Raw genomic sequence first — 26445 nt, 5'->3', positions numbered from 1 at the left:
CGATTTAACAAGTGTGTAAACATAGTACTATAGTATTTAAGTGTCGTTTCAGGAGCATATCTCCGAAGAATTTTAAGGCAACAGTATAAACCATTACGTTTTGTCTCCACTTTAAATTAGACATGTTTGTATTTGCGGCTCACTTTACTTTGGTAAATGACACATTCTCACGTACCGCTACATTCCTTTCCTTAATCAATTATTGTCTTGCAGCAATGATTTGGCCGTCGACGTGTTGCGCGTGCACTTTGTAATTGGCCGCAAAGATCACGTGACCTTGGGACTGCCTTTTAGCATGATTCGTGCGAGATTCGAGGTAGTTCTCGCGTGGGCTTCGTGTTAATTGCAGTGTTTTGAGCACGGTTGAAAAACGTGGTAGCGATGTGTTCTGTTGTGTTGTGTTGTATCGGAGCCAGGTGAGCCACGTCACTCTGCCGTAATCCAACATTATTGTCTAACTTTGCATACTTTATTAAACGTGTTTTAGTTGAGGCCCTGTTTGGTGTGACCATTTTGGCTTTAGCGGTAAGCCGTTATTGCAGGGTGACCTGGTATATACCAAGCTGGAGGCCGAATGTGTGATTGGAACTACGAGCCAGGACCAAGGCGTGTGGGACGTGGTTAAGCAGAAGATGGTCGACAGCAAATTGGATCCCCTCGGGAATGACGAATACCTGTCAGACGTCACTGACAATTCCACAAACGTTTTGGGTAAGACACTATCTCCGTAAAACTAGGAGTGCTTGATCCAACTTCTGTTGTGTACGTGGCCACAAGCAGGTATTTTTAAGGTTTGGTTTGGGTGACCGCTAAGTAGTTTTAAGAGACCGCAAGTGTTTCATTTAAATACCAAAAACTGTAGTTGTAGTTGCAAGTCCAAATTTTGGGAAACCGCTGGAGAAATTTGGGGGACCGTTTCGGACCGTTTCGACGAGACAATCGATATATTTGACGAGACTCGCATAGCTACAGTTACACCGATGCATGCTTATGGTCACATTGATAGTCCAATAGGTCACCAATGCGTTATAATCGGACAAAGCTCTTATGATAAATGTGTACGCAAGAATGCGTGGCGTTCGCAAAGGTTGACAAACGTGTAAGTTGTTTCACAGAAGGGTCACGATAAAAGAATGCAAAGCGACGAAAAACTTGGTTAGGTTTGGGTAAGCTTACTTTACTTCGTAAAAGATAACTCCACGCTTATCCAGAAAATTCCAGGCCAAATTCCGACTAATTTTGGTTACACTTTTACATAGTACTTATTCTGTTTAGGCAATGATAAAGATGGATGCGACTTGTTATTTTTAGTTAAAACCCACACGATATAATGTTTATGACCAAGTGAGGCCATAACTTAACCTAAATATTTGTTTAACCGAATTCCAACTACCGTTCAAATGTTTAAACACAAAACTGCTAAAAAGATTTGTTCTAACAATAAGTGCCCACTTTTATTATTTACTTTTCGACTGTGCTAAACCACCCGTGATTTTATTGTTAAAGATGGTAAGGTTTCGTCTAACATGTACAGTAAAATATAGAGTAAATATTTCCTCTCTTTGATATCCCGACGCACGAAGCAGAGCAAACACCAGCCCGCGTCAAGGGCAATTCCAACAAACCGTAAAAACACAATATCCATTGTAGAAAAACGCATTTAACTTTTCAGGTCAATTACCTAAGTAAAAGTTACTTTAAAAAATGCGGCAGGTTTCATCACGTTCGGTCTTTTATTATTTTGCCATTGACAGTTAACGGCGTTCATAGTTAAATACGGTAACCATGAAGCAATATAATTATTGATACCAATTGGCTCGTCTCTGACGATATCAATCAGAAACGAACACAACCATAGCGAAAATGAAAATGAGACAAAGTCACTTCAAAAGCCTTTACTAATCGCAAAGGTGCAACATTCACTGTTTCAGAATTATTATTATGTCACCCGGTTACCCTGGAAACTATATAAACACCTTGATTTACTAATACTTTACTTCGGTTTTGCTACAGATGCTGTGTGGATGATGGAACGCAACAGTTTTTCTATTGTATAGCCATTATGCCTACCAAATATAATCTCTTAGTTGTTAGTTTTAGCAGTGAAAAGGGTAGTTCCTATATCGTCTCTAGCTACCCACTCGGTTGCAATGGACAGTATTTCATTCGTATAAACTTTTTTGTTTGGTTTAAATTTGAACTGTTAATATTATCCTATCTAATAAAGAAGCTAAGTAGCTTTACTGTACCCAAAACTTTCACAACCTTATTGCTTTATAACAGAAGACAACTATGGAATAAACAACACATTTTGTTCGTAGACTTAACTGTGAGAGATCGCAATAACATGGTCGATGGTGCAATATCTTAGATTAGCTACAAAATTTGGAATGACAGCATGTTTGCATTCGACCATGGATCGTGAGCCTTGTTTGTATACAGTACAAGTTGTCACAAAGTGGATTTTAGCAAAAATAAGGTAAGGAAGTTTATTTTACGGTTATAAAAGGTTGCATACACAGACTACAACACAAAAGTTTGAATTACATAAATAAGATGTTTAACGCTTGAAAGCGTATTCTATTGAATTGCATGTCCGTTTGCCGTACTGCGCACTTTATTTTAGTGAAATCGACTTTCCTAAATATATTACAGTAAATATTATCACATGAACTCATATTGGTTGTGTGATCGCATCAAATCAATGAGGTCGTCATGGTGTGTACTGAGGAAGGCCACGTCAACTTTCTTATAGTTGACTCCTTTCATGCTCCCATAAACAAATTCTCTGGCTGTCTAAACATCTTTGCATTACTAATTCTCCCAAGAAATGTTACTTAAAGTTGTGCTACGCGCTATTTCAGGCAAATGTGATTTTATGTTCTAGTGCCGTTTAAAAGAGTTAAATTGTCTGTTTAATGAACATTGGTTGTGGTCAGTTTATTAAGGTATAACGGAAATGCATAGACATTCATGTGTTCAGGTAAAGTAGTTTGTTCAGGTATTAGGGAAAAAAGCTGGAAATCAACGTATACGTGGCCTATAGGCCATACGTCCAGACATGTTTCATGTTTTGACTTTGGTTTGCAGACTATTTTATATCCGTTGGTTTTATTCTGTGTTGACTGCGAGCCTAACAAACTTAAAGTGAAAGTAAAATGAAAAGCAAGCGTTTCTTTTTTTGACTCACAAAAGCAAGGCAAAAGTCTACATCGTTAAGGGAAATTCCAACCAAAAAAAAAGCAAAAAATCCTTTGTAGTCGACCTCGTATACATTCGGGTAAACATGAGACGAAAAATTACGTAAAAAGGGTTGTTTACATTTACGATAGCGCTTTTGTTATTTTGCCATTAACATTTTACGACATTACAGATCAGTTGTTCGGCGACTTTGTCCTTTCAAGACATTACTTGGCTGGCAGTCTGTTCTGTTATTTGACCGATCCGGTTTGCTATACTGCATTGAGGCGAAATGTTTTGTATTTTGATATGTTTTGCTTGGTTTATTGGAATAGCATTGAGCCAGACAGATTTTACAACGACAAACCAAACGACTGGTGAGTTTATAACTGTGTGTTTAAACGTAAATGTGCCTAGAACTAATAAACATTTAAGTTGAATACCGTAAAAGTATTAAAACAAATCGGCACCTAAGTAGCCAGGTAAAAAATGACTTAAATTGATGACATAGGAGTCTTGAAGTGAAGGTTAAATCGCAAACGGTTTCTTTCGTGTTAAAAGTAGCTGGCGTAAATCTAATTTGTGTCGTGTAAAAATATTAAAACAATTTTTGTTTTTTTAAGAAAATTTTTGCGTTGCACCAATTGTCCTGAACTCAGCGGTTGGTTCTATCACATCCCCATTGTACCCACAACCTTACCCTCGTGGTCTTCAGTGTGAATGGAGAATTGAAGTTCCTAGCGACAAGGTTTGTTGATTATGGTTTATTGTTGTGATGTGTGTTTAATATGGAAATGCAGGGTTCACAGGTCTTTTTGCTTAGTCATGAGACTTTTTATTCAGCAGGCCCGATATGGGAGGGCAGGGTAGGAAAAAAAATAGAACAGAAAACAAATACATAATAAGTTTAAATCTCTTGATGTTTCTGCAAGCATCAATGTCTTACGTTAAACCCTAATATAAAAATTTAACTGAGTTTTCCGTCCGCAAATTAAGATGTTTGGGTATGAAAATAATTTATTTAGGTTTTCGATTACATTATATTATATATTTATTTTCCCCCGCGTAGTAATTAAGTTGCAAAATGATAAAACTACAACTTGTGTGTGACAGTTTTCCAATCATTTTGTTTGCATCACTGTAGTAATAAACACAACAGAAAGTGTTACGTAATAGTGTTAACATGTATTTATAAGAAAATCTTCTCATTTTATAGCCACAGGTACTTTGCATATTACTCTTATGATTGTTTGTTAAACAAAATGACATCGTGTGGTTTTCTACACGCGAATTCCACAGGCACCACCGTCGTGCTCAAAATGATAATACGTTCGGCGCCCGTTGTAGTAAGATTATAAATACTTATGCATACTATTTGTTGTTTCACAGGTCGTCATCATCGAGTTCAACGATGTTGATATTTACCATTCCTATAACTGCTGGTCTGACTACATGCAAGTTTTGGACGGCGAAGAACTGGTAATCGCTTTGTTAAACGATGTTAATCAGATAATTTGTTCTTTCGTCCAAAAGTTTTGCCAATGATAAAATGTAACCAAAATAATAATAATGATATTTTATGATTGGTAAACATATCAACAAATTTTCCATTCAGAATAATCTTGAAAAACAAGTTTTCCAAAAAAATATCAATAAAAAAATGAAAAAATTCTCCTACCTTTAATGAATTGCAATAAATTCAAGTAATGAAGACTTATAAATTCTTATCAAGGGTTGAACTAAGGCGACAATTGCTTGTTTACCTTCAGTACACAGGAAGGAGGTTTTGCGGAACAACAAGCCCAAAAAATTTCACCGCTTTCAACAACATAGTGACCGTTCGATTGGTATCAGACAGCTACGAATATTACTACACGAATCGCGGTTTCAACATTTCCTGGCATACGATAGGTGGGTAACTAGTACGTGCAAATGATTAAATAGCATAATTTAAAAAAGACAAACAAATTAAAGAATCTGGCAGAAACTAATGCTGCTTTTATATCCAACCTTGTTCGCTGAGTTGTTCCGGTAAATTATGATGAAAACCAAACCTATTTATGTACTACCGGTCTTATAATAAACAGTGTTTCTAAACTTGGGGGTCACGGCCTCAAGGGTGCAATGAGCGATTTCGGGGGGTTGGGAGAATTTTTTTTTTTTTAATTTTTTTTTTAATTTTTTTTTGCACAAGAACTCGTTTATCAGTTTGTCATTTATTGACAACACTTTTCTTGACATTAAAATAAAGAACGAAACAGAATGAAAGTTAGTGGTGACATGAACCTTATTTTGTGTAAACATAACCTCTAACTGTTGGCTGCACAGTAAAAACGCTGACTGTCACGTTGACATTCAGTTGTAAATGTTGAATACGAACCAACACATCCTGTTAGTTTCTTAAAAGATACTAAAGAGCACACAGGGGGTCGAGTTGTGTTAGACACCTTTGTAGTAGTTGTAACACGTTGAGAACCACTGACAATTTTGCTGGATCAAATGTAGTATGGTTCTAATGAACTGTTTTTCAGATCGCTGTAACTTGAATGAGTACACTTGCTGGAATGGTTCTTGCATCCCCGAAACTAAACACTGCGATCTAGTGGACGATTGCATGGATAACAGTGACGAAATTGAATGTGGTAAGCAGCAATTACGTCTGGAATTTTGTTCGAGTAAACCTAATTGTTTGAAGAAAAGCAATTACTGTGTATAAAAAGATATTTGTCCAACGTTTCAATCTCGCCAAATGAACCGTTTAACCCGGGTCAGTTACACATTTCTTTCTACGAAACCGAAGGTCGGAGCACGTTTGTAATGCACGTTTATTCTGGAAGTACACTCTAGTCCACAGTTTTTTAACATTACCATTTCAATACTATAATATTGCCAAACAATTTATATTAACGCACTTCTACAGTTTGTAAAGGGTTACCAACTTCCAATTTATTATCGTGTGTTTAAGTAAACACAGCAAATGACACGCAAAAGCGTTTTAGATAACAAACGTTCAATGTCAGTAATTGCCAGACGTGTGCAAAACGCGATTGAACAAAAAAAACGAATTTCGCGTACCAGTTGGAGTGTTGCACCTCCGGTCGGGAAACACTGCCCTACACTGTAACATACCCTTTACAGGTTTATTGGTCTGTAAAATTTTCCCAATAAAACTGTAAAATTCAACTTCAATGAAACTGTAAAATACAGCTCCCAATAAAACTCTAAAATACAACTCCAAATAAAACTAATCTGGTCCGACATTTTAAATTCAACTTTCGTTGCAGCGGGGATTTCTAACAGCACAATAGCGACCGGTTTGAACATTTACAAGCTAATTACAGAGCTCCAGTTGAAAAGACATTAAATCGAATAAAGTTAAAGAGGTGGAGTTTCAAAACAAGTCGTTTAAATTTAGCAAGATGTGCTCGTAATGTTTCCGACTCCATTAAAGTTTAATAATCAGCCTATTGGCAAGAACGGAATTGTTGTTCAGCAAGTCATCAATACTAGGCTATACTGGTCGTTATTATTGTCTGAAGCATGTATTATTATTATTTAGGATTTTTTTTTCTTTTCAGCACACATTTCAACCAACTTGTCTGAATGCGGAAAGCCATCGGTGTCTCCACATTTTACTTGGGTAAGCTTTGAAATACGGTTGGCGGAAAGTGACTACAAAGATTACTTGTCATTTTGCTTTGCCATTGACTACAACAATAACACCTAAATGTGCCATTTACTTGCTGAATGAGATGGTGTTCTGAGTATGAATGTGATATTAGTAGTTTTGAACAATGCCAACATAACTTTACTTGTAATTCAGGATCCTCGTATTATTGGCGGAAATGAAGTCCAGCCCGGCAGCTGGCCATGGCAGGTTGCATTAACATACTCACCTGGAGGCAGATCGTTTTGTGGAGGTTCTATCATCAATGAAAGATGGGTGGTAACCGCTGCACATTGCGTCGACTACGGGTAGGTTTTTATTCCTTCCACTGTCTATGTATTTTGTGCACCTGTTGGACTGTTTTCTAGGTTTGTTGTTCATTCTCGACTCGTTTTTTTTTACTGTCTGTCTACCAGTTGATCCAATTCTCACGGCTGACTGTTACCCATTTCTCACGGCTGACTGTTGTGCATGTGCACTTTGTTTTTGGTGATCATTCAGCTCAGATGGTCTTCCTATTGCTGTTAGTCAGCCAGTTTAGCTTGCTACTGCGTTCCTGCTGCAACAGTTTAATGACAAACCAGCCAAATGAAACTGAATTGATTATAATCGCAATCATACATTAAGGATCTACGTTGTTGCTGGACGTCATGAAGCAAGTGGTTCCGCAGACGAAGTTTCGACAGAAGTCGACCGTATAATAATCCATCCCAATGGAATGTAAGTGCATAATAATGGAGCACATGTTCATGTTGACATTGTTTAAACCATTCAGGTATTCGGGGCGCAACAGTCGTTGCGAAATGACAGAATGTTTCAGATTATGTACACTTACTCAGCAAGTCAAACTTACTTATGATTAAGATTTTTTATATTGAAACGTTACAACGTTTTTTTTTTCCAGAAACGTTCGGCATGACATTGCTTTATTGAAGCTAAACTCCTCGTTGACCTTTAGCGACACCATACGACCAATTTGTGTCCCCACAAACACGTCTGATTTCTATGTTAAAGCGGGAACAATATGCGTGTCCACTGGATGGGGAGATCTTGGTAATTTTTGTTTTCTGTAAATGTGTGCTTGTTTACTTTTGTGTGCCTTCTACTGTGGTCGTGAGATATGTTTATCGGGAAAGATTTGAACCAAATTGTCTAAATGTGTTTATGTCCTATTTCAAAATAACTCGAGACCATCAAGTTTGAATCAAATCGAATACATTTAGTCTGTTTTTTAAATTAACGTTTTTCCTTTTAAATTGCGCACTTGTCGGTTAAGTCGCTTTCGTTGCTACTACAAACGTACGTTTTAAAAGTGTCGATTGGTTGATAACAGAGTGGTTGGGTTCAAGCTCGAATGCATTGTACCAAGTGAAAACAAAATTTTATTTATTAATAACAGAATGGTGGGGTTCCAATTCGGACTCATTGTACCAAGTGAGGCTGCCAATAGTATCAAACGAGGAATGCAACCAAATGTACAACTCTCACGGCGATACCATTTACGAAAGCAACATATGTGCTGGTGATGTTGGAACTGGAGGAGTTGGTCCTTGTCATGTAATGAATCAATTTTTATACCTTGAAACATGAAATACCTCAACAAACGAATCGACTCGGGTAACAATCGTGGCAACTTTAAAATATTAACCACCCGTGTTAGGATAAAAGGGTGGGGCTCGATAGAAAAAGAATCCCTGTCGGATAGTTTCAAGTTATTCAAAATATTGATTACATTTACTTTTTTCGTGGGTAATTAAGGATGTTGTGTAGAATCGAATTATTCTCATTAAACGACAATAACGATAAGGAATTAAATGGATTATTGATTAGACAAGTAAACTTAAAAAATAACAAACAAATACATAAACCAGCCAAAAATATATTAAATAAACAAAGAAGAAAAATGCCACACAGTTTGGTTAACCGACACTTCAATGTTTAATCTCGTTTAAACCAGTTTATTCATTTCCAACATTAATCGCGGTGACTTGACGGGACAACGTACACTGGTCAGCTTTAATCAGCGTTGAACCAAATGACCTTATTGTACTCAGCAATCTATTTTTAATTTATAGATAAAACTATGTTTTCAGGGAGACTCGGGAGGTCCACTAACCTGCTTCATTGGAAACACTTGGTATTTAATGGGAGTGACATCATGGGGTTATGAATGCGGAACCATTTTTCCTGGGGTGTATGAAAGAGTTTCGTGGTTCCATGACTGGATACAAGAAGGTAAATAAACACAGAATTTCACAAAATTATTTACCGTGGAAAAATATAATCACGACAAAAAAGTTCTTGTAAAAAAATCGGATACAAAATGTGATGCAAGGAAAAGCATTTATGACGTTCTATGTTATTCAATAATATTAAAGTGTTTTAATTAATACCTTTTTACATTTTTTACAGTTATGTCGAGAGAATTTGGTAAGTACCGTTGGTAACTTGTAAAATTTAATATTCTAGTGACAATAGTGTCTAAAACATATTTCAGATAAAAAAATAGATTTTTGGTCGTTCTTCCTGCGTATGGTTAATATCAGTCAAATGTTGCTTTTGCAAATTTGATTTTGTTGACGCACAAAAGACTTCAAATTACTGACGAATCCTGTATTATTTTTGCAGAAAGCTGTACCGACACGGTTTTCACAGATATAACTGGTAATTTTTCCACACCGCCGTATGACGGAGAAGTTCTGTCAAACAACAACGTTTGCATATGGACAGTACTGGCTGCTGAAAACTCGGTACATTATTTTCCTTAGGAGAGAAAAACGTTAAATAAATTTATAATAATTTCAACCACTATAAATCAGCGTTTTCAAAAACTGAAGCAGTATCGTTTATATTAGGATTATAGTTTAATCCTAAAATATATATATTTTTGATTTATTGCCTGCACAGCATACCTGGAACAAAAGTTTATCAGTAAGATACAGACTTAACTGTTTGGAACCACTGTTTCAGGGTTTCAGAACGTTCTACTTTTATAGACTGTTTGAGCAAAGTTGTGAGAGCTGTGAATTCAACATATCTTTTTTCAGCTGATCGAAGTTCGATTTGTTAACGTCGTCTATCTTGGTTTTTGTCGTCAAACCCGGCTGGCAGTTTACGATGGGGAGAGTCTTGTAAGTGCGACTTTCCAACTTAATTTTGATTTTAGTGAGAAGAATTTTCGACTGAAAACTCAGAACAGTGTCCTCACCAGACCCAAACGTATTTTTCATCGATTTGTGTTGGTAAAGCATCAAATTATTGGTTTTAGACGACTGTGAAAAAATGCATTGTGTAGCCTGCATGTGTTAATTCGATTTTTCAAGGAAACAAAGTAACGATTTTAATAAAAGGGAAATTATTGTAACTTTTAAATACAACCTTGGGCACTGGTCTGTTTTGAATACCATCGTTGCAGTAAAATTAAGTTTTACTTTGGTATCACACCATTATTTAACGCCACTTTAACTTAAGTTTACTTGTATTATTGCAACATTTATATTAACAGTACACGGTCCAGGAGTTCTGCGGCTATCAGAAAATAGCAGATTTCATTTCATCCACAAACAATGTAACATTTGTGCTGCGAGGAGGCTATTCAGTTTCCATACAGGTTGCCTGGGAAATAAAAGGTATGGTAAATGAAAGGACCTTTATTTGATTTTAACTGGTTAACTTTTTATCCTATTCGGAGTTGGTTTTTTTCCTATGCGTTTATGGTGATCCATTTACCAAAAGCAGGGTACGTGAACACCCTTCGATATTTTATGATATTCCGTACGTTTGTTCATATATGCTGACACAAAAGCTTGTTATTTGAAACGCTGGGTTTCGTGTCACTTGTAAAGTTGACTTTAACTGACCGATTAAAATTTTAGACGTTGGCAACTTTTTGTAAACGATATGTCGAACTCATTTTAAATTGTTTCGTTACAACTATAAAAAATGCATAATGCGCGCGCCATTTAACACGTTGTCATGGAATTGAGGTGTAGAAAGAGAGATAAAAACGTTGCAAATATATTCAATTCCCATCAATTCTTTACTTATAACGTCAAAGCTGAAATATGACATAGGAAACACAGTGTCAGGTGACGTTTTGCCTCGCATTAAATCAGCTGATTGAGAGAAAGCAGGTTCTGAGCTCTTAGATGTATTATATTATTACATTTAGTAAATAAGAGTTGTTGATTGGTAAAATTTTTTCATTAAGTTTGGTGTTATTATGTGACAATGCGTAACCTTAAAACGGTATGCTACCACAAAAGGTCGGGAATTACTGAATTTCAGCATGTGTGGTGGCCAACACGTCGATCGCGATGGCTTGGTTTAAACTGGTTATCACCGAATTCTTAATTGACAAAACAGTGGCTATCTTTTTAAAAAAGCAAAAGTTCAAATCGCACACCTGATCAATTGACACACCATTAATGGCAAAGTGACTTGAGTACTGTCTGTTTGTTGCGTGACGTTGATGATTTTAGCATCATGTCGTAACAAGTGTTTGTTTTAATCAATTTATTTTATTTAACTTGAGTGTTTGTTTTAATCAATTTATTTAGAGATAATATAAACTACCACTAAGTTACAAATAGGTCGTAAACATAAATCATTACACAACACAAATTTGCACAATTGCTGCGTGTTTTTGCCAATCTAAATAATTACCAATTAGTCGATCTTATACCCTTAAAAATATTTTCGTCGATCCCGAAAACTCACTTCTGATCTAATCATATTAAGTTATCACATTTTCTGCAAATGCCACTACATGACTTTGACTTGCAGCTATAATCTTTTTATTTGCAGAGAAATGTACAAACAATGGCTTTGCATGTTGGGACGGATCTCAATGCATTTCTGAATCATCGATGTGTGATGGTGTTAGAGATTGTGCGGATGATAGTGATGAAATTGAATGTCGTAAGTGATAATCAGTGGTATTTTGAAGCACGCCGTTTGAAAGTTTACTTCAATTAAACAATCAATTTGATACAAACATAGTTAATTTTTGTTGTTAAAATTGACTATGACTGATCCATAAATTTTAGTTACTTGGTGTTTGAGTTATATTTTTGGTTGACTTCCATTTGTTTAATTTAATCAATGCCTTGTGTTTTGTTTCCAGCTCAATTATCATCAAACTTCAGTGAATGTGGAAAAACCAACGTCGCCCCTGGTTTTACGTGGGTAAGACAATGCATGTGGTTAGAAATAGAAGGGTAATAAAGTAAAATATGTTATCTTTAAATTGTTGCGAAAGCCCCAAGAATTTATTAATTAGGTTGCCTTCTTTTTTGTTTGTTTTTAAATTGTTTGGTTCACGAAAGTTTATAAAAGTAAAACAGTGATGGAGATTGCACGTTGTTCAAGCTCAAAACCTCTTGTAAGTGCAGTTGATTGGTGAGGCAGGCATGGTATTTTAGCCTGTTATTCCCAAAACACTAGGATCCCGTTAGATAACTACGGTATCCCATGAGAACAATTTATTCTCATCAGCCGCACTGACGGGACCTTATAGGCCGAAACAGTGTACACTGCCTGAAGCATACTTGCAGTGTGATGGCTCGATGCTTTTTAAGTTCAAAAATATTTAAGTCAGTGCCTGTTTTAATTATACTGGTTGCACTTGGCTTAGACTACCTCCCCTAACAAACCAATCTAAGGGACTTGTGTCCATCTGACAGTCTGAATTCGTCTACAGAATCCACGAATAGTAGGAGGAAGCAAACCTACCAATGCTTCGTCCTGGCCTTGGCAAGCATCCATTTATGATTATTCTTACCCGGTATGCAGCGGTTCGATCATTGGTTCAAAATGGGTGTTGTCGTCTGCTAGTTGTCTTCAATATTGGTAGGACTGGTTGTGAATGTATTGTACTTGTGACACATGAAATAATGTACCCACCACTTGTCAATGTGCCTTTAGGGATAGCTATGACCTATCGGTAAGAGTGGGTCCCAATGGAACTTTTCATACTGTGGTGTCAGTCACTTTTTACCCCAACTATGAGAATTACTACATCGACGAGTACGATATCTCGATTGTAGAAGTGTCTCCAGCGTTTACATTCTCATCAACACTTCGCCCCATTTGTCTTTCCACGAACAACGATGACATCAAGACAGGAGAAACATGCATCGCTGTTGGTACTGGTGAAAATGGTGAGATTTGTTCTGACAGAATTATCTTGAAACAAGATTTTAAACTAGCTGTACAAATATAATAAGATCTGTTAGGGATGTTTTATCTCAACGATTGCGGTTAGCAATGTTTAAAATGAAAAACATCAACAAAAAAATCATTTATTTTATATGCGCAGCTTGCAGCAGCAGTTGTAAATTAATACGTTTTTCAATTTTTTCATCTGGTTGTGCAGGTGTATCGTACGATACTAAATTGTACCAAGTTCGTCTTCCGGTACTTGATTACCAAACTTGTTTAAATTATTCATACTACAACTTTACCGAGGACTCTGTGTTTTGTGCTGGATACACTGATGGAAGAGAAAGCGGCACATGTTACGTAAGTTTGTAGTTGAGTGAACTCAATTTCTTCCAGACTTTTTCTTAACGGCTCATAATGCGAAAACCCCTACGGAATGTTTAAAAGCGTAAACACATTTTGTTTCAAATGATAAAAAAATAGTGACTCATACACAGTCTACATATTTTACCCCATTGCATTTTTATCATAAACCGTCAAGAAGAAAATAATGATTTTTGGCCTGTCTGTTTTGTTTATACTATTGATGCCGGACTGCACATAACAAAACAAAAAATCGAAAACTAAAATATTTCTGAATATTTCTAATGTTTTGTTGGTTTATACTAACCGTAACCGTTACAGGATTTTAGCATTATTATTATATAGGGTGACCAAGGCGGGCCACTGATGTGTTTAATCGGCGAAAATACATGGACTCAAATCGGCGTCGCTACACAAGCTACTACATGTTATTCAGGAATACCAAGTTTCTTTGTGAAAACGTCTTTCCACGCTGAGTGGATTGCCGATGGCAAGTTTTCAATTTGTAAAGAAAATATATGCTTTGTGCCGTATGTCTGCAACTTTAAAAGTACAAAATTGACTGCCGTAATCAAACAAAGGTGTAAGGATAACGTTATAATTTGTATTGTTTTAAAAATTCGGACTTAAATTCCAACAAGTTATAGTTATGCCTCCAGTTTTGATTACTATACTTATAAGTTAAAAACGCGAGGTATGTTTGACTGTGGCTGATACAACAAAAAATAGATTTGAAGCATCGCATGTAAATTTATTGCATAATTAGTCATAAAAGCAGTATAGATAGTTTTTGTGTTTAATCTTAATGCACTTATTTATTTTTTAGTATTGGATGGACATTACAATGGTAAGTAACACATGTCTGTTTTAGCCAAAATAAGACGTAACGTTTATTCTGTGGTTTACTTTTGGGATGGGCAAGTCAAAGTAATGTTTTTGTAACAAAACCCTACCCTAACCGTGAGCATTGTTGTTTAATAAAGGCTCATTGTGGCACCTATCAGTACAAAAGTTCATCTTATGTGAGATTTGGTGTTAGTTTCGATTAGATTGCGGAGTTGGTTTCGCTTAGATCAGGGGTCTTCAACCTTTTTGTCTGAATCTCCCCCTTTCCAAGGCACTGTCTCAAAATCGCCCCCTATATGATTGTTATTTGTATGAAAGTTTTGCTATTTGAGCAGATGTGGGCGGTTAGATTCACCCAGCAACACGAAAGCTTCATTTAACAGTTAAAACCTAATTTAATTGCTACTACAACACGCAAGGTCCATTTCACGCAATTCTTGTAACGCATCTGAGAAAAATTCGTTCATTCATAGACAAAACAATATTACGATCATGCGCAAACAATCGCCTTCTTTTGTTGAAAATAATGGGGCATTAGGAGAATCCTAAATGATACAAATACGTCTCTGTTTGGGAAGCGCTTGTAGGCTTAAAGGAAATGTGAAAGTGAAACAAGTTTGAGGTAAAGCTCGTTACCGTTGTATTTAAAGTATAGCCCGTCACCAAACATAGCCTCAATAAAGTGTCATCTGGATTCACCACCAATTGTTTCAAATTGCTGTTTAGAATGTGGTGAGCGGTATTTTAATTCATCGTCTGGTGTTATTACGTCACCCGGTTACCCTGGAAACTATTTAAACAACTTGGACTGCCAATACACCATCACTACATCTTCTGGGAAGGTAGGTTAATTTCACAAGTGCAATTAATTTTATTGTTTAATAATATGCCTTATTAAAACCCCCGTATTACAAAAATAATGTGTAATTGCGAAGACCAACGAGCAATATTTTTAGAATAAACTTATATGTTAGTTGTGCACTTATGCAGACATATAAGCTTATGGGTAGAAATCTTCAGTTGATAAAAAACCGAGTCAGTTTTACATTTTAAAGTTAAGGATCGCACCTTGGCCTTCTGCATATAAGTTAGACAGTTTACAGACAGTTATATTTAATAAATTAAATAGGATTATCAACATGTTTAAATTTTCTTAAATTGATATTGTCGTTGACAGGTAATATCAATTGCATTCCAACACTTCGACCTTGAATCCTGTTGTGATTACGTGAAGGTGTACGATGGAACACAAATGGTAACTTTATTTGAAAAAATTTAAGCTGTAGGCCTATAAATAGTAAATGTCCCTCAAGTATTTCTTTTAAAATGTCTTTTATTGCCTCAACTCTTTCGGACCCAGAATATATCCAATTTAATTTAAAATTTGTCTGTGATGTTTGGCCTTGATGCTTACAGCTCTTAAAACAATTTAAACTAATAATAATAATCCTACTTGTTGGTTTTAAAACTTTTTATGTGTAAAACTCACAGTAGAATATTTATTCCTTTGCGTGGTACAACTATCACATCAACTTAGTTGACTAAGTCCATTTTTATGAAATCACCTTTAATGGCCCTTCTACTTGTGACACTTAAGTAAAACCTGTACTACAATCAATTACGCTCCCTACAAAGCATGCATGATGCATTGTATGCTCTGCAATTGTTTAAAGCTGAACTGTAATTTTTAGAAACTTTCATGATTGTAGCTTGTGTTTTTTTAAAGGTTTAGAAACATTTATTCAACATACAACAATTTCTATTTGGCAATGTCTATACGCGTACACGTACATTTTATAACTTTGCTTAGATCTCTGGAGAACTTAACGGCAATGATCTTCCTCCAAACTTTATTGCATATTCCACAATTCTACGACTTGTGTTTCACACCGATCCAAGTGTAACTTATACTGGGTTCTCCATCTCATGGACCATTTGGAGTGAGTAGTTTGGGCAGTTTAACACGCCTTAGATATTGTAGAAACATTTCCCAACCGTGGTAACTTATTCCCTTATCAGGTGTCATTTACATGTCTGTTTTATTTAGATCCGCTTTTGGTGTAAGTATTTTATAAATCAGTTGTATAGGTACATTATCTAGCTCCAGTTGACTTACCTTTTTTTGTTATAACTGTCTTTGATGTTTCTGTTTCTTTGGGACAATTTTAGACCAATGCTGCTGTACAATGCTTTGTGTGGGCAAGTATATGTTGTTGTTTTAGATTTAAGCAAACCCAACACCACTACCAGCCTTCCAACACCGCCTACTACCGGCAACTCCACATTTCAACCTCCAGGTATGGGACAGAAAAGTTAACCTAAGAAACTCGCAATTACTTGCTAAAACAATGTTGTCTACATTTTGATCAAGTTGAATGTATTGACCCTAGTAAACCAACATTGAATTTCGAGCTGGTCAAATTTATGAAAATAACTTGACGTTTAACATTTCAGTTTTGTTTCAGAATGCGAATCGCAAAATTACACATCATCGTCTGGGATTATTACGTCACCTGGTTACCCTGGAAACTATTTTAACAACTTGGACTGCGAATATATCATCACGACCTCTTCTGGGATGGTATGTGACTCTGTACTTGACAGAAATACTATTATGAGCCCTCACTGGACACTATATTTTCACGGGTCGCGAATGAAGTGATTGATTAGTTTACAATTGGGAATGACTTCTGCTTCACGCTTGACCATGTGCACAACCGAGCAATGCCTTTTTTCTGTGAATTCGGCTTTTACATTTTAAGATGGTTGTATCACGTTGTAAAGGATATTGATTGTTAATACTATGACACTGAGCGGTTACTACTCGCTCGGCTGTTGCACGGTGTTAGAATTTTGCAGGTCAACATCTAAGTTTTGCGATAAACAGCCAAACTGTCATTTGTTACACTTGTGCCAATTAGTCACATTTTGCAATGCTATGTGGGTTTTCTGGCAGAAGCAACTGACTTCGAACACAGAAACTACTAACGTATTTTTTCATACGTTTACAGGCAATATTACTTTCATTCCAACATTTTGACCTTGAACCAGGCTATGACTATCTTGAGGTTTACGATGGAACGCAATTGGTAAATGTACTTTTCTAAGTGTGTCTAAACAAAACTCAATGTTGGTCATATTAAAAATGTTTTGTTACCCCGCTTTTCTATGCTTTTAAAGATCAAAATTTATCTCCATTTTTCTTTAATTTTGGAACTCTGTTGCGAAACAATTTTGTTTCTCTTTAATAATGTTACAGTCGCAGGATACCTAAGATATTTCATACTTTTTTATTTAATTTAATTAAAAACTCAGTAACAGTTGTTAAAGTTGTTTTTAAAACAACATGTTCTCAATGGAAATTTTTGTTATTTTTTGAAAAAGTAATTAGGTAACTTTAATGCTTTTAAATGTTAAATATCAGTGCAAGTCAACGTACGTGTTATGTCGTTGTTCAGATCTCTGAAGCCATGACCGGCAATCATCTTCCTCCAAACTTTATTTCATATTCAACAATTCTACGACTTGTATTTCACTCCGATTCAAGTATAACGTCAACTGGATTCTTTATCTCATGGACCACATCAAGTGAGTAGTTTGGGCAGTTCAACACCTTTCAGATATTGTAGACATTGTTTTAAACTTAATTTGGGTTTTTCGAAGTCAAACCTAGAAAGAAACATTTTCCACTTGTGCTAATTTATTCTTTTATCGAGTGTCGCTTACATTTCCAACTTTTTTGAGATATGCTTTATCAGTTATATATATACCTTATCTAGCTCCATTAGCTCACTCTATTTTGTTACTCTATATGATGTTTCCGTTGCTTTGTTTCCGTTGCTTTGAGACAGTTTTAGACCAATGCTGCTGCTGTATTATGCACACATTGCAAACGTACGTTTACTTTAACAATACGGTTTCCTAATGCTTTGTTTGGCCAAGCATTTATGTTTTTCTAGATTCAAGCATGCCAAACACCACCACCAGCCTTCCAATATGGCCTACTACGGACAACCCCACTATTCAACCTTCAGGTAAAGGCAATTACGTAAACATGTAAACTTGTAATTACTTGCTATACAAATGTTTCCTATTTCTTAAATTTCCCTGCACTGCCTCTTTACCAGATACGTTATGATTAAATTGAACTTATTGACTCAAATGACTCAACATTTATTTCTAAACTAGTCAATAATGTCAAAAACAATTCCACAAAAATGTAAGTTTTGTTGCAGTATGTGAATCGCAAAATTTTACATCATCGTCTGGTGTTATTACGTCACCTGGTTACCCTGGAAACTATTCCAACAACTTGGATTGCGAATACATTATTTCCGCTTTGCCACACTTGGTAAGTTATTTTTAAAAAACATCAGTTTCAAAAATATTTGAATTTTTATTTGTGGATCGACCGTGTTTTATACCAGAAATATAAAAATCATTGTGTTTCAAAGTTTTTTTGTCTTAATATTGGTTTTGCAATCACTTTGCAGGTGATAGAAATTTCCTTTGATCATTTTGACATTGAACATGATTTCACATGTTATTGGGACTACTTGGAAGTTTATGATGGTACAGAACTGGTGAGTTCAAAAAGCCTAATTGTATTCCTCAAAAGTCTGTTAAAATTATATTGATCCAAAACACTAACATTACACACATAGGCTAACTGACAACTGTTTGGCTATGAAAAGCTGGCGATTTCCTGTGGAAGAAGAGTATTCACCAAGAAAAAATGAAACCTTCGAATTTTTTTTTACAATGTGCTACTTTGTAAAAAAAACGTTGCAACACGTTGCATTATCACATTAACAGTGTCATCATTTGCAGTACACTGGAACCCGGTTGTGCGGTACTCAAGCGCCTCACAACTTTGCAGCATTCTCCACAACAGTGCGTATTGTTTTTCATACCGACTCTATTATAACTTGGAGTGGATTTGCAATATCATGGCGGACAGCGGGCAAGCAATTTTTGTATTATTAATGTTTTTACGTGTTAGTCTCATCTATTGAGATTTGAAGGCTCTCCAGTCTAGCTGCTCTTCTTTTGGTTCACAAGATAACGATTCTAGTTGTTAACCTTGACCAACAAAAATGTGCCAACATGAGCTTGTTATTTAGTTATAATACCTCTTGTTAATTAAGATGCTTTTGGAGTTTTGCAATGTTATATAATTTTAATTGTTCATCTGTGTTGCAGTGCGCTGCAGTGATAATCAGTTTACGTGTTGGGATGGAAGTTGTATAGCGGAAATCCAACATTGCGACAAAGTGAGCGACTGCCCACATGGGGAGGATGAGATTGAATGCAGTAAGTAAAATAAAGTTGGAAATGCAATCATTGATAGCCTATAGCTCAGTTGGTGGAGCGCGAGTCCCGGAAAAACTCCTGTCGTGGGTTCGAATCCCACAGCAGGCTAGATGTTTTTAGCCTACGCTTTGTCATATTGTGGTGAATGCTTGGTGACCGGCTGATTCGGTATGGCGCCTCCAATAGGCCTGGCGTACTGTGATTTACATGTAAGTGTGCCGTGATCGCCTGTCTGCATAGACGCTTCAAGGCTGATCCTAGTAATGAATTAATGTTTATTTTAACTGATACTGGTTAATCTGGCGATCCCCTACTACGAAGCTGACATGTGCAGCATATGAGGCACGCAACAGTGCTTGTGATTCGACTTTCGGCGAATTCTCCACTGAGCCTGCGCAGCTAAGTTGGTAGAGCGCAAATCCCAGGAAAACTCCTGTCGTGGGTTCGAATCCCACAGCAGGCTAGATTTTTCTAGCCTACGCCTTGTCATATTGTGGTGAATGCTTGGTGACAGGCTGATTTGGTAGGGCGTCTTCAATGGGCCTGGCGTACTGTGATAGCCTATATGTACGCTTTTGAAAGTATACCCTGCACTGGTTAAGAAATTTTTTGCTTTGGCTGGTAATGTAATTAAACTCACACAAATGTATTGCAATCTTTTGTTGAATTTCAGTGCAGGGAATTGGATCAACTGGTCATTGTGGAACTGTTGACGTACCACCAAGCTTTACATGGGTATGAAAATTTTTTGTATTTCGAACAAAGTTTGTCCGCTGTGTGATAAACGTTTTTGAAAGCAATATTTTAGCAAAATCAATGTAAGTTAAGTATGTTTTAAAGTGGGTACCCAAGTCAAGAAAAAGTTGTGAGCATAGTAACTCGTGTTGACCTCTTGTCGAGTCTGTCGATCTTTTCACTCGATCGTGGCTTGACTTTTAACCCTCATTACGAAACGAATCTGAGGTGTTGCGGCCATATTGCAGTATTTAGAATTCTATACAAATCAGCCATATTTTGCGCAGATCCCAGAATTCAATTTCTACGTTAGAACACTCTTGATCAGTGGTTCTCAAACTTTTTTGTTGTCGAGGCCTAATGGTATTTTTTAAGTGTATAGGAAAAACCAAGTTTGAGAACCACTGCTCTTGATGATCGACTGTGACAAACGTTTTGGCTATTTTTTTGAAATTGCAACTTTGAGCAAATATTTTTCTTCAGGGTCCCCGTATAGTAGGGGGAAGTGCTGCCACACCTGGTTCCTACCCATGGATGGCTATGCTTACAGATCAATACGACAACTTTTTCTGTGGTGGAACAATCATCACTGACAACACCATTCTTACAGCGGCCCACTGTGTGAAGGGAAATAATGATGGGTATGCTAAATTATTAATAATATTTATCAGGAGTGGGTTTCATGTTAATGAGCAAAACTTTACTCGTGTAAAAACAACTAAAGTATTACATAACTCACTACATAACTCGGTTGAGTTTATCCCGGGTTCGGGCCGGGTTCGGGCCGGGTTCGGGCCGGGTTTGGACCGGGCTCGGACTTAGGTTTCTTTAAAAAAAACGGACATGATTCGGACCTGAACACTCTGTGTCAGTATTTTTTGGAATAAATTTAACTGGCTACGTAGGCCTACCTAGTTTTTGGAATAAATTTAACTGGCTACTGACCTATTGTCAAACAACCATAAAACGCATTGTTTAAGACGAATTGTCTTTTGTGTTTGTTGTATTCAATCAAACTTTTGGGCCTAAGATCTTTTTTTGGGGCCTTTTGGGGACAGGCTTCTCAAAAACGATTCAGGTTCGACTTCAATTTCAGGCCCGTTTAAAATATGGTTTAGAGATTTACCTAAAGCATCACTTTAATTAATAGTTTGAGGGTTCATCTTGGTCGTCATCATTATCATGTGTATGGGAACCAGAGCGTTCAGACGTTTGATGTGGATTCAGTTATTCTGCATGAAAAGTACAGGTAATCAAAAAATCCTGCAATTGTTTAGATTTTCATTATCAGACTTTTCATAACATTTTACTGAACTGTCTGTGATTACGGGGTTTTAAATTATTATTTTGCGAGTAGTACGTCGTTACATACCCCGTTATTTAAAATGGAATTTTTTTTAACAATGTCCGAATTAAAAAAAGGATAGCTTTTATAATCTGCCACTTATAGGTGTCGAATGTTTGTTACCTTGTGGCCCCAACATTTACCCCACTAGCCTCTGAGAAAGAAGAATTTTCAAAAGTGTTCGAATGAAATGAATTTTGGACTGCTTGTAGAATTTGCCATTCAAATGTGTGACTGTAATGTATTGGACCTAGCAACCACTAACTTTCTTATATTTATCTCTTAAAATGCAGTATTTGTAACTAAGGTTAGAAACAGTTACTGATATGGGACCCAATATAAAATAAGAATGGGAAATATTGTACTGTTGAAAAATAGTTTATCGTGTATGTGCAAGGCAAAATGTGCTAAGCAACGCTTCTAGTTTTCTAAAACTTTTACAAGTTAATTTACTTTGCCACTCGTGCTGTTTACAAACACAAAGGTTAACTTTTAAACATCGTGTGGTAATCGCTTTTTGCGGTCCAGCTAATCATTAAATTCGTTACAATATCACACGTTACTGTTAAACAACATAAATTGAACTGTGACAAGAGCTATTTTTAATAGCTGAGTCGGTTCGCACTAATGTGTCTTGAAAGATTGACAAGTGTGAAGCATTTATTTTGTTTTTGCGCAATGATGGTACCCTATGTTTAAAAGATTTTATTGACGAAATGCAAGACAGCAATAGAATTTATCATAAACCTTTTCTTAACCAAAAGCAGTGACTACAACCTGTTAAAATGCCAAATTTGTATTTTCAAACGATTGTGTTTGAGCCTTTGACGTAAATAAATTTGAAAAAGAAATCCGTTACTACAAAAAAGATAACAACAAAACCACTGATATAATTGTATGTTGTCTAGGTCATTTTGTGCGTTTTGTCAGAAAACGCAAATACGAGGACAACTAAATATGTCGATAATATTTTAGGCGCTTTAGCGTAAAGCTTGTTAAAGCAATAGTGTGGTTTGATCTGACATAACAGGTCAACTTTGCAAATCGTTTCAGCAACACAGTTGAAGGATTCGACATCGCCTTGTTGCATTTAAACGGAACAATCATCTTCACGAGAACAGTGAAACCGATCTGTATCCCACCTTCATCGCAGGGAAAGTTCGAACTAAAACCTGAAATGAGATGCATCGCTACTGGATGGGGCAGGCTTGGTGAGCATTGTTCATTTGATGTAAAACACGAGTTGAGAGACGTTTTTGAATTGACTAAAATACAGAATTACTGCGTTGATAACTTTAAGTATCGTTGTGACAACTTACACTATAAACGTCTTAACGGCCAAATTCAAGGAATAACATTCCCCTAACCCAGGGCTTCCCAAACTTTTTTGATCGCGACCCCTTTTAATCTCTTTAAATTTTCCGCGACCCTTCACGGATAATATGATAAACAATGCAAGCGAAAACTAAAAACAACCTAACTGTACACGGAGTCTACTACTTTACATGTCCAAACACTGATACCTTTTAGGTGCTTTAGCCTTTAGTTTCTGTCACATTGTTTTGCAAATAGGCACTACTTATAACCTTGGAACAAGTTTAGGCCGTTGCAGTGCTTTGCAAATGGACATTAAACACTGCTTAGAAATCGTAAATGTATTACCTATATTTATTAGAGAAAGTTATTGCGCCACACAATACTTAAACGTTAGTCTATACCTCTATATGTCATCTTTATGTTGCATTAAAATGTCTGTGTATTTCAAAACAATTGCAATTGTTGCGTTTCAACCGACGTTTGTTCGATTAATGGCGTCACTACAAGCGCGTTTGCGCTTAGCTGGAAACGTTTTAAAACCGACGGAACTTGAACAAAACTGACATTGTGACGTTATACAAAGGTCAAGGCCGGGGGAGTGCGGCACCCCCGTACTCTACGCCAGTGTATGGAGTACTTTCTGCAAAATTGGTACAGCTCACTGCGACCCCTCAAGTTTGTCAAGCGACCCCTTCCGGGGTCACGACCCCCAGTTTGGGAAGCTCTGCCCTAACCTGATGTATTCAAGATTAGACTCAACTTGACTCATATCTAGCACAAAACTCCTTTTGGCTTTAGCCATCTACTTTTGTAGACATACGTTCCTGTCTTCCCTACTTGTACGAATGAACCGAAGTAAAAAATACTTATCATCCTTATCATAATACTTTTGATTCAATTTAGTTTTTGTCGTTTATTCAGCAAGTGGAGGTTCCTTGCCAACTGAACTTTTTCAAGTTCGTTTGCCGATTGTCGATGCACATAAATGTAACAACACTTATATTGGATTTTTGTTGAACTCTCAAATATGTGCCGGCGACATTGACAAAGGAGGCATTGATACTTGTCAGGTAAACAATGCGAAATATTTGGTTGGGATTCGTTTTATATGAAGTATGCAAAAAATGAAGTAGAATGTAAAGGTACACAATCTTTTCTCAATTGATCAAAATGATAACTTTAGTAACAGATCAAAACCATCTACAGCATGTCTTAAACTGACGATCACTGTTTGCCTTTTTAACTTTAATACACTAAAACCAATAGACTGTACATCCTTGGTTAAACAGAATAATCAAATAGAGATTCTATTTGAATAAGGAACTGATGAGGCCACATAGGCGAAATATATATTCCTTCATTTAGAAACGACTGATTCTGTTTAACCAAGGATTTACAGTCTATAGGTTTTAGTTTCTCAATTGACGACCGCATCACAGGCCCTAATTATTTCCCCTGCGGTCGGTAAGTGTATCCATGTATTTTGTTTATAAACTGCAAGGTATAAGGGTAAGGCGAGCCGGACCATTGGTCCAAGTTAATCCCGGGAGCGTCCTGGGTTCAAATCCCGTGAAAAAAAGTAAGAATTATCTCATAATATCAAATATACTACTTTGAGTAATTTGCACACAATTATAAGTCCGAAGCGTATGCATGGGTACCACGTCAATAATCTATCTTTTCAGATCTACAAATCCATTTCGACTAGTTTTAAAAGTCAGTTATCGAGCAGGAGCCGTTTCTCCGCTGGTACGAATCGTATGTTGTACATATTCACGGCCGCATAAATGTTTCTCCATTGTCGCTTTTAACCACATGTTGTAAAGCGCTAGTCTACACAAATGTTAGCTTATTAGGACACTACAACAAACTGTGCTGTTTCACATTAGGATAAAATTTAAAAACGCAACACAAACAAAGTAAGTAAACTTCAACACAATTATAAATTCCTGTTCAGGGTGACTCTGGCGGACCACTTATCTGTCTGTTTGGCGAAACAGCCTGGTATCAAGTGGGCGTGACCTCGTACGGAAATGGGTGTGCTCTCTTGGGTTATCCTGGTGTTTACACACGGGTGTCTTCCTTCTACTACTGGATCATGAACAGTATGAACTCTAGTTTCAAAAATACATTGCTATTGTTTAACACACAGTGCAGAGAATTTAGTGAAACTGTACATTTCATGTCGTTCGTCGAACTAGGTTTGGTCAACGAAATTTTTATGTTGTTTTTGCAAAGGTATAACTATATTGTTAGCACAAACGCAGTAGCATTGGTGAGTTTGCCATTCTGTCGTTTTACTTTACCCACAAAGCACAATTTGCTTATTGTAGACATTATTTTAAATTAATGTTGATAAAGTCAATGATTGAAAACAATGTTGTTTTGTGTTATAGATGTAAATTTGCCACTACCTCCAACACCTGCTCAAAGTTCATCCACTCAAAGTGCATCCACTCAAAATTCGCCCACACTCTCACTCACAACAGGTTCGACAGTTACACAAACTACAAGCTCGGCTGACAACAACAGTTTTCAAGCCATTTTAGTGCTTATCACTGCATTGTTAACCATAAATTTGGCGGACTAAACGATTCCTACTTAAAAAGGCCTCGCGGTCTGAAAGTGTATTAGGCTACAATGTAATTGATAAAGATGTTTTTAAACGTTTTCATTTTTAACGGCTCAAGCACAAGTTGCTTGATCCTTGCTTCTTTTACTTCATTTAGAGAGTTTATATTACTCGTGAAAAAAATCGTAGCGGATTTACATTCGATAATTTATATTCTCACATGCAATGCACATAAAATGTTATAGTGCTACAATAGTTATAATAATAGTTATTAACCCATTCCCATTTGTGTTTAACAATTTTTGCAACGTCGTCGTAATAATAAACCTTACCCATATTTGTAAATAGACAAACATTAGTTCCAGTAACATACACGTCCGACAAAGCTATTTTTGATAATGCCAATTGATACAATCGTTTGTCAAGATTTAGTATGAAACAAACTAAGGTGTTTGAAAAGGAGCATTTATAACATATTGATTTGATAGATGTTTTTGTTATATGTTCGATTTTTAACTTTCTGCAGAATAGTTACTACTGATTTTAACCAGTATGAGAAAATCAATTTACTCATCTTGAGTTTGCTTTACAACTTTGTGCTAATACATGATATTAAGAATACGACTACATTTTAAGTGTTGTAAACAGTACTGGAAAAACAGTAACTTCATGACAATCACTACGTGCCACTGAAAACCAGAGTGAAGCCAGACAGCAATCGCTAATGCGCTGAAACTACAAAAGATACGGTACTGAAATTTTGACACAATATTCTGCGCTTTGAAAGCGTTTCAGCGCACAAACTTTCGAAAATAAAATAAAAAAAATTCCAGTTATTAATACGCGTATGTTGAAATTAATATTCATCGATATGTACGTCATAACGCCAAGGGTATACTCAATAAAATGTCTGGCAGAGTCTTCTCATAAACACATGCTTCAAAA

At 36.4% G+C, this 26445-nt stretch overlaps 1 protein-coding gene across 2 annotated transcripts; it reads left to right on the top strand.

Moving 5' to 3' along the window:
* The first annotated feature begins 337 nt into the window (after nt 1-337).
* LOC145222607 (ovochymase-like) lies at nt 338-26111 on the top strand. Of its 2 annotated transcripts, none has more exons than XM_080088764.1 (44): nt 338-416; nt 543-711; nt 2322-2479; nt 3374-3557; nt 3804-3928; nt 4570-4659; nt 4950-5091; nt 5712-5822; nt 6759-6820; nt 7004-7155; nt 7475-7567; nt 7752-7900; nt 8247-8404; nt 8941-9082; nt 9260-9277; nt 9476-9597; nt 9895-9978; nt 10353-10476; nt 11654-11767; nt 11973-12034; nt 12549-12697; nt 12773-13008; nt 13224-13369; nt 13718-13862; nt 14199-14219; nt 14945-15060; nt 15396-15473; nt 16029-16158; nt 16441-16515; nt 16684-16799; nt 17230-17307; nt 17677-17806; nt 18178-18252; nt 18454-18569; nt 18712-18801; nt 19049-19181; nt 19421-19531; nt 20205-20266; nt 20750-20907; nt 21417-21515; nt 22665-22822; nt 23850-23998; nt 24886-25033; nt 25325-26111. In XM_080088764.1, exons 4-44 carry the CDS (start codon nt 3473-3475, stop codon nt 25516-25518), a joined length of 4746 nt encoding a protein of 1581 aa, XP_079944890.1. In that variant the 5' UTR covers nt 338-416; nt 543-711; nt 2322-2479; nt 3374-3472; the 3' UTR covers nt 25519-26111. The 2 variants fall into 2 exon arrangements, with proteins under 2 accessions (XP_079944890.1, XP_079944889.1); XM_080088763.1 differs by having other exon boundaries at nt 488-711.
* The last annotated feature ends 334 nt before the right edge of the window (nt 26112-26445 follow it).

The sequence above is a fragment of the Phallusia mammillata genome, chromosome 4, assembly GCF_965637545.1.
Source record: "Phallusia mammillata chromosome 4, kaPhaMamm4.hap1.1, whole genome shotgun sequence".
In the NCBI taxonomy this organism is placed as follows: domain Eukaryota; kingdom Metazoa; phylum Chordata; class Ascidiacea; order Phlebobranchia; family Ascidiidae; genus Phallusia; species Phallusia mammillata.
This window is presented reverse-complemented; position numbering and strand designations above follow the sequence as displayed.

Excerpts from the sequence above, each read along its gene's own strand:
- LOC145222607 (XM_080088764.1), top strand. The coding sequence starts at position 3,473 with ATGTTTTGTATTTTGATATGTTTTGCTTGGTTTATTGGAATAGCATTG. Across the intron at positions 11,768-11,972 it reads TAGTGATGAAATTGAATGTC|CTCAATTATCATCAAACTTC; the intron begins GTAAGTGATAAT and ends TTTTGTTTCCAG. Across the intron at positions 17,308-17,676 it reads TTTACGATGGAACGCAATTG|ATCTCTGAAGCCATGACCGG; the intron begins GTAAATGTACTT and ends GTCGTTGTTCAG.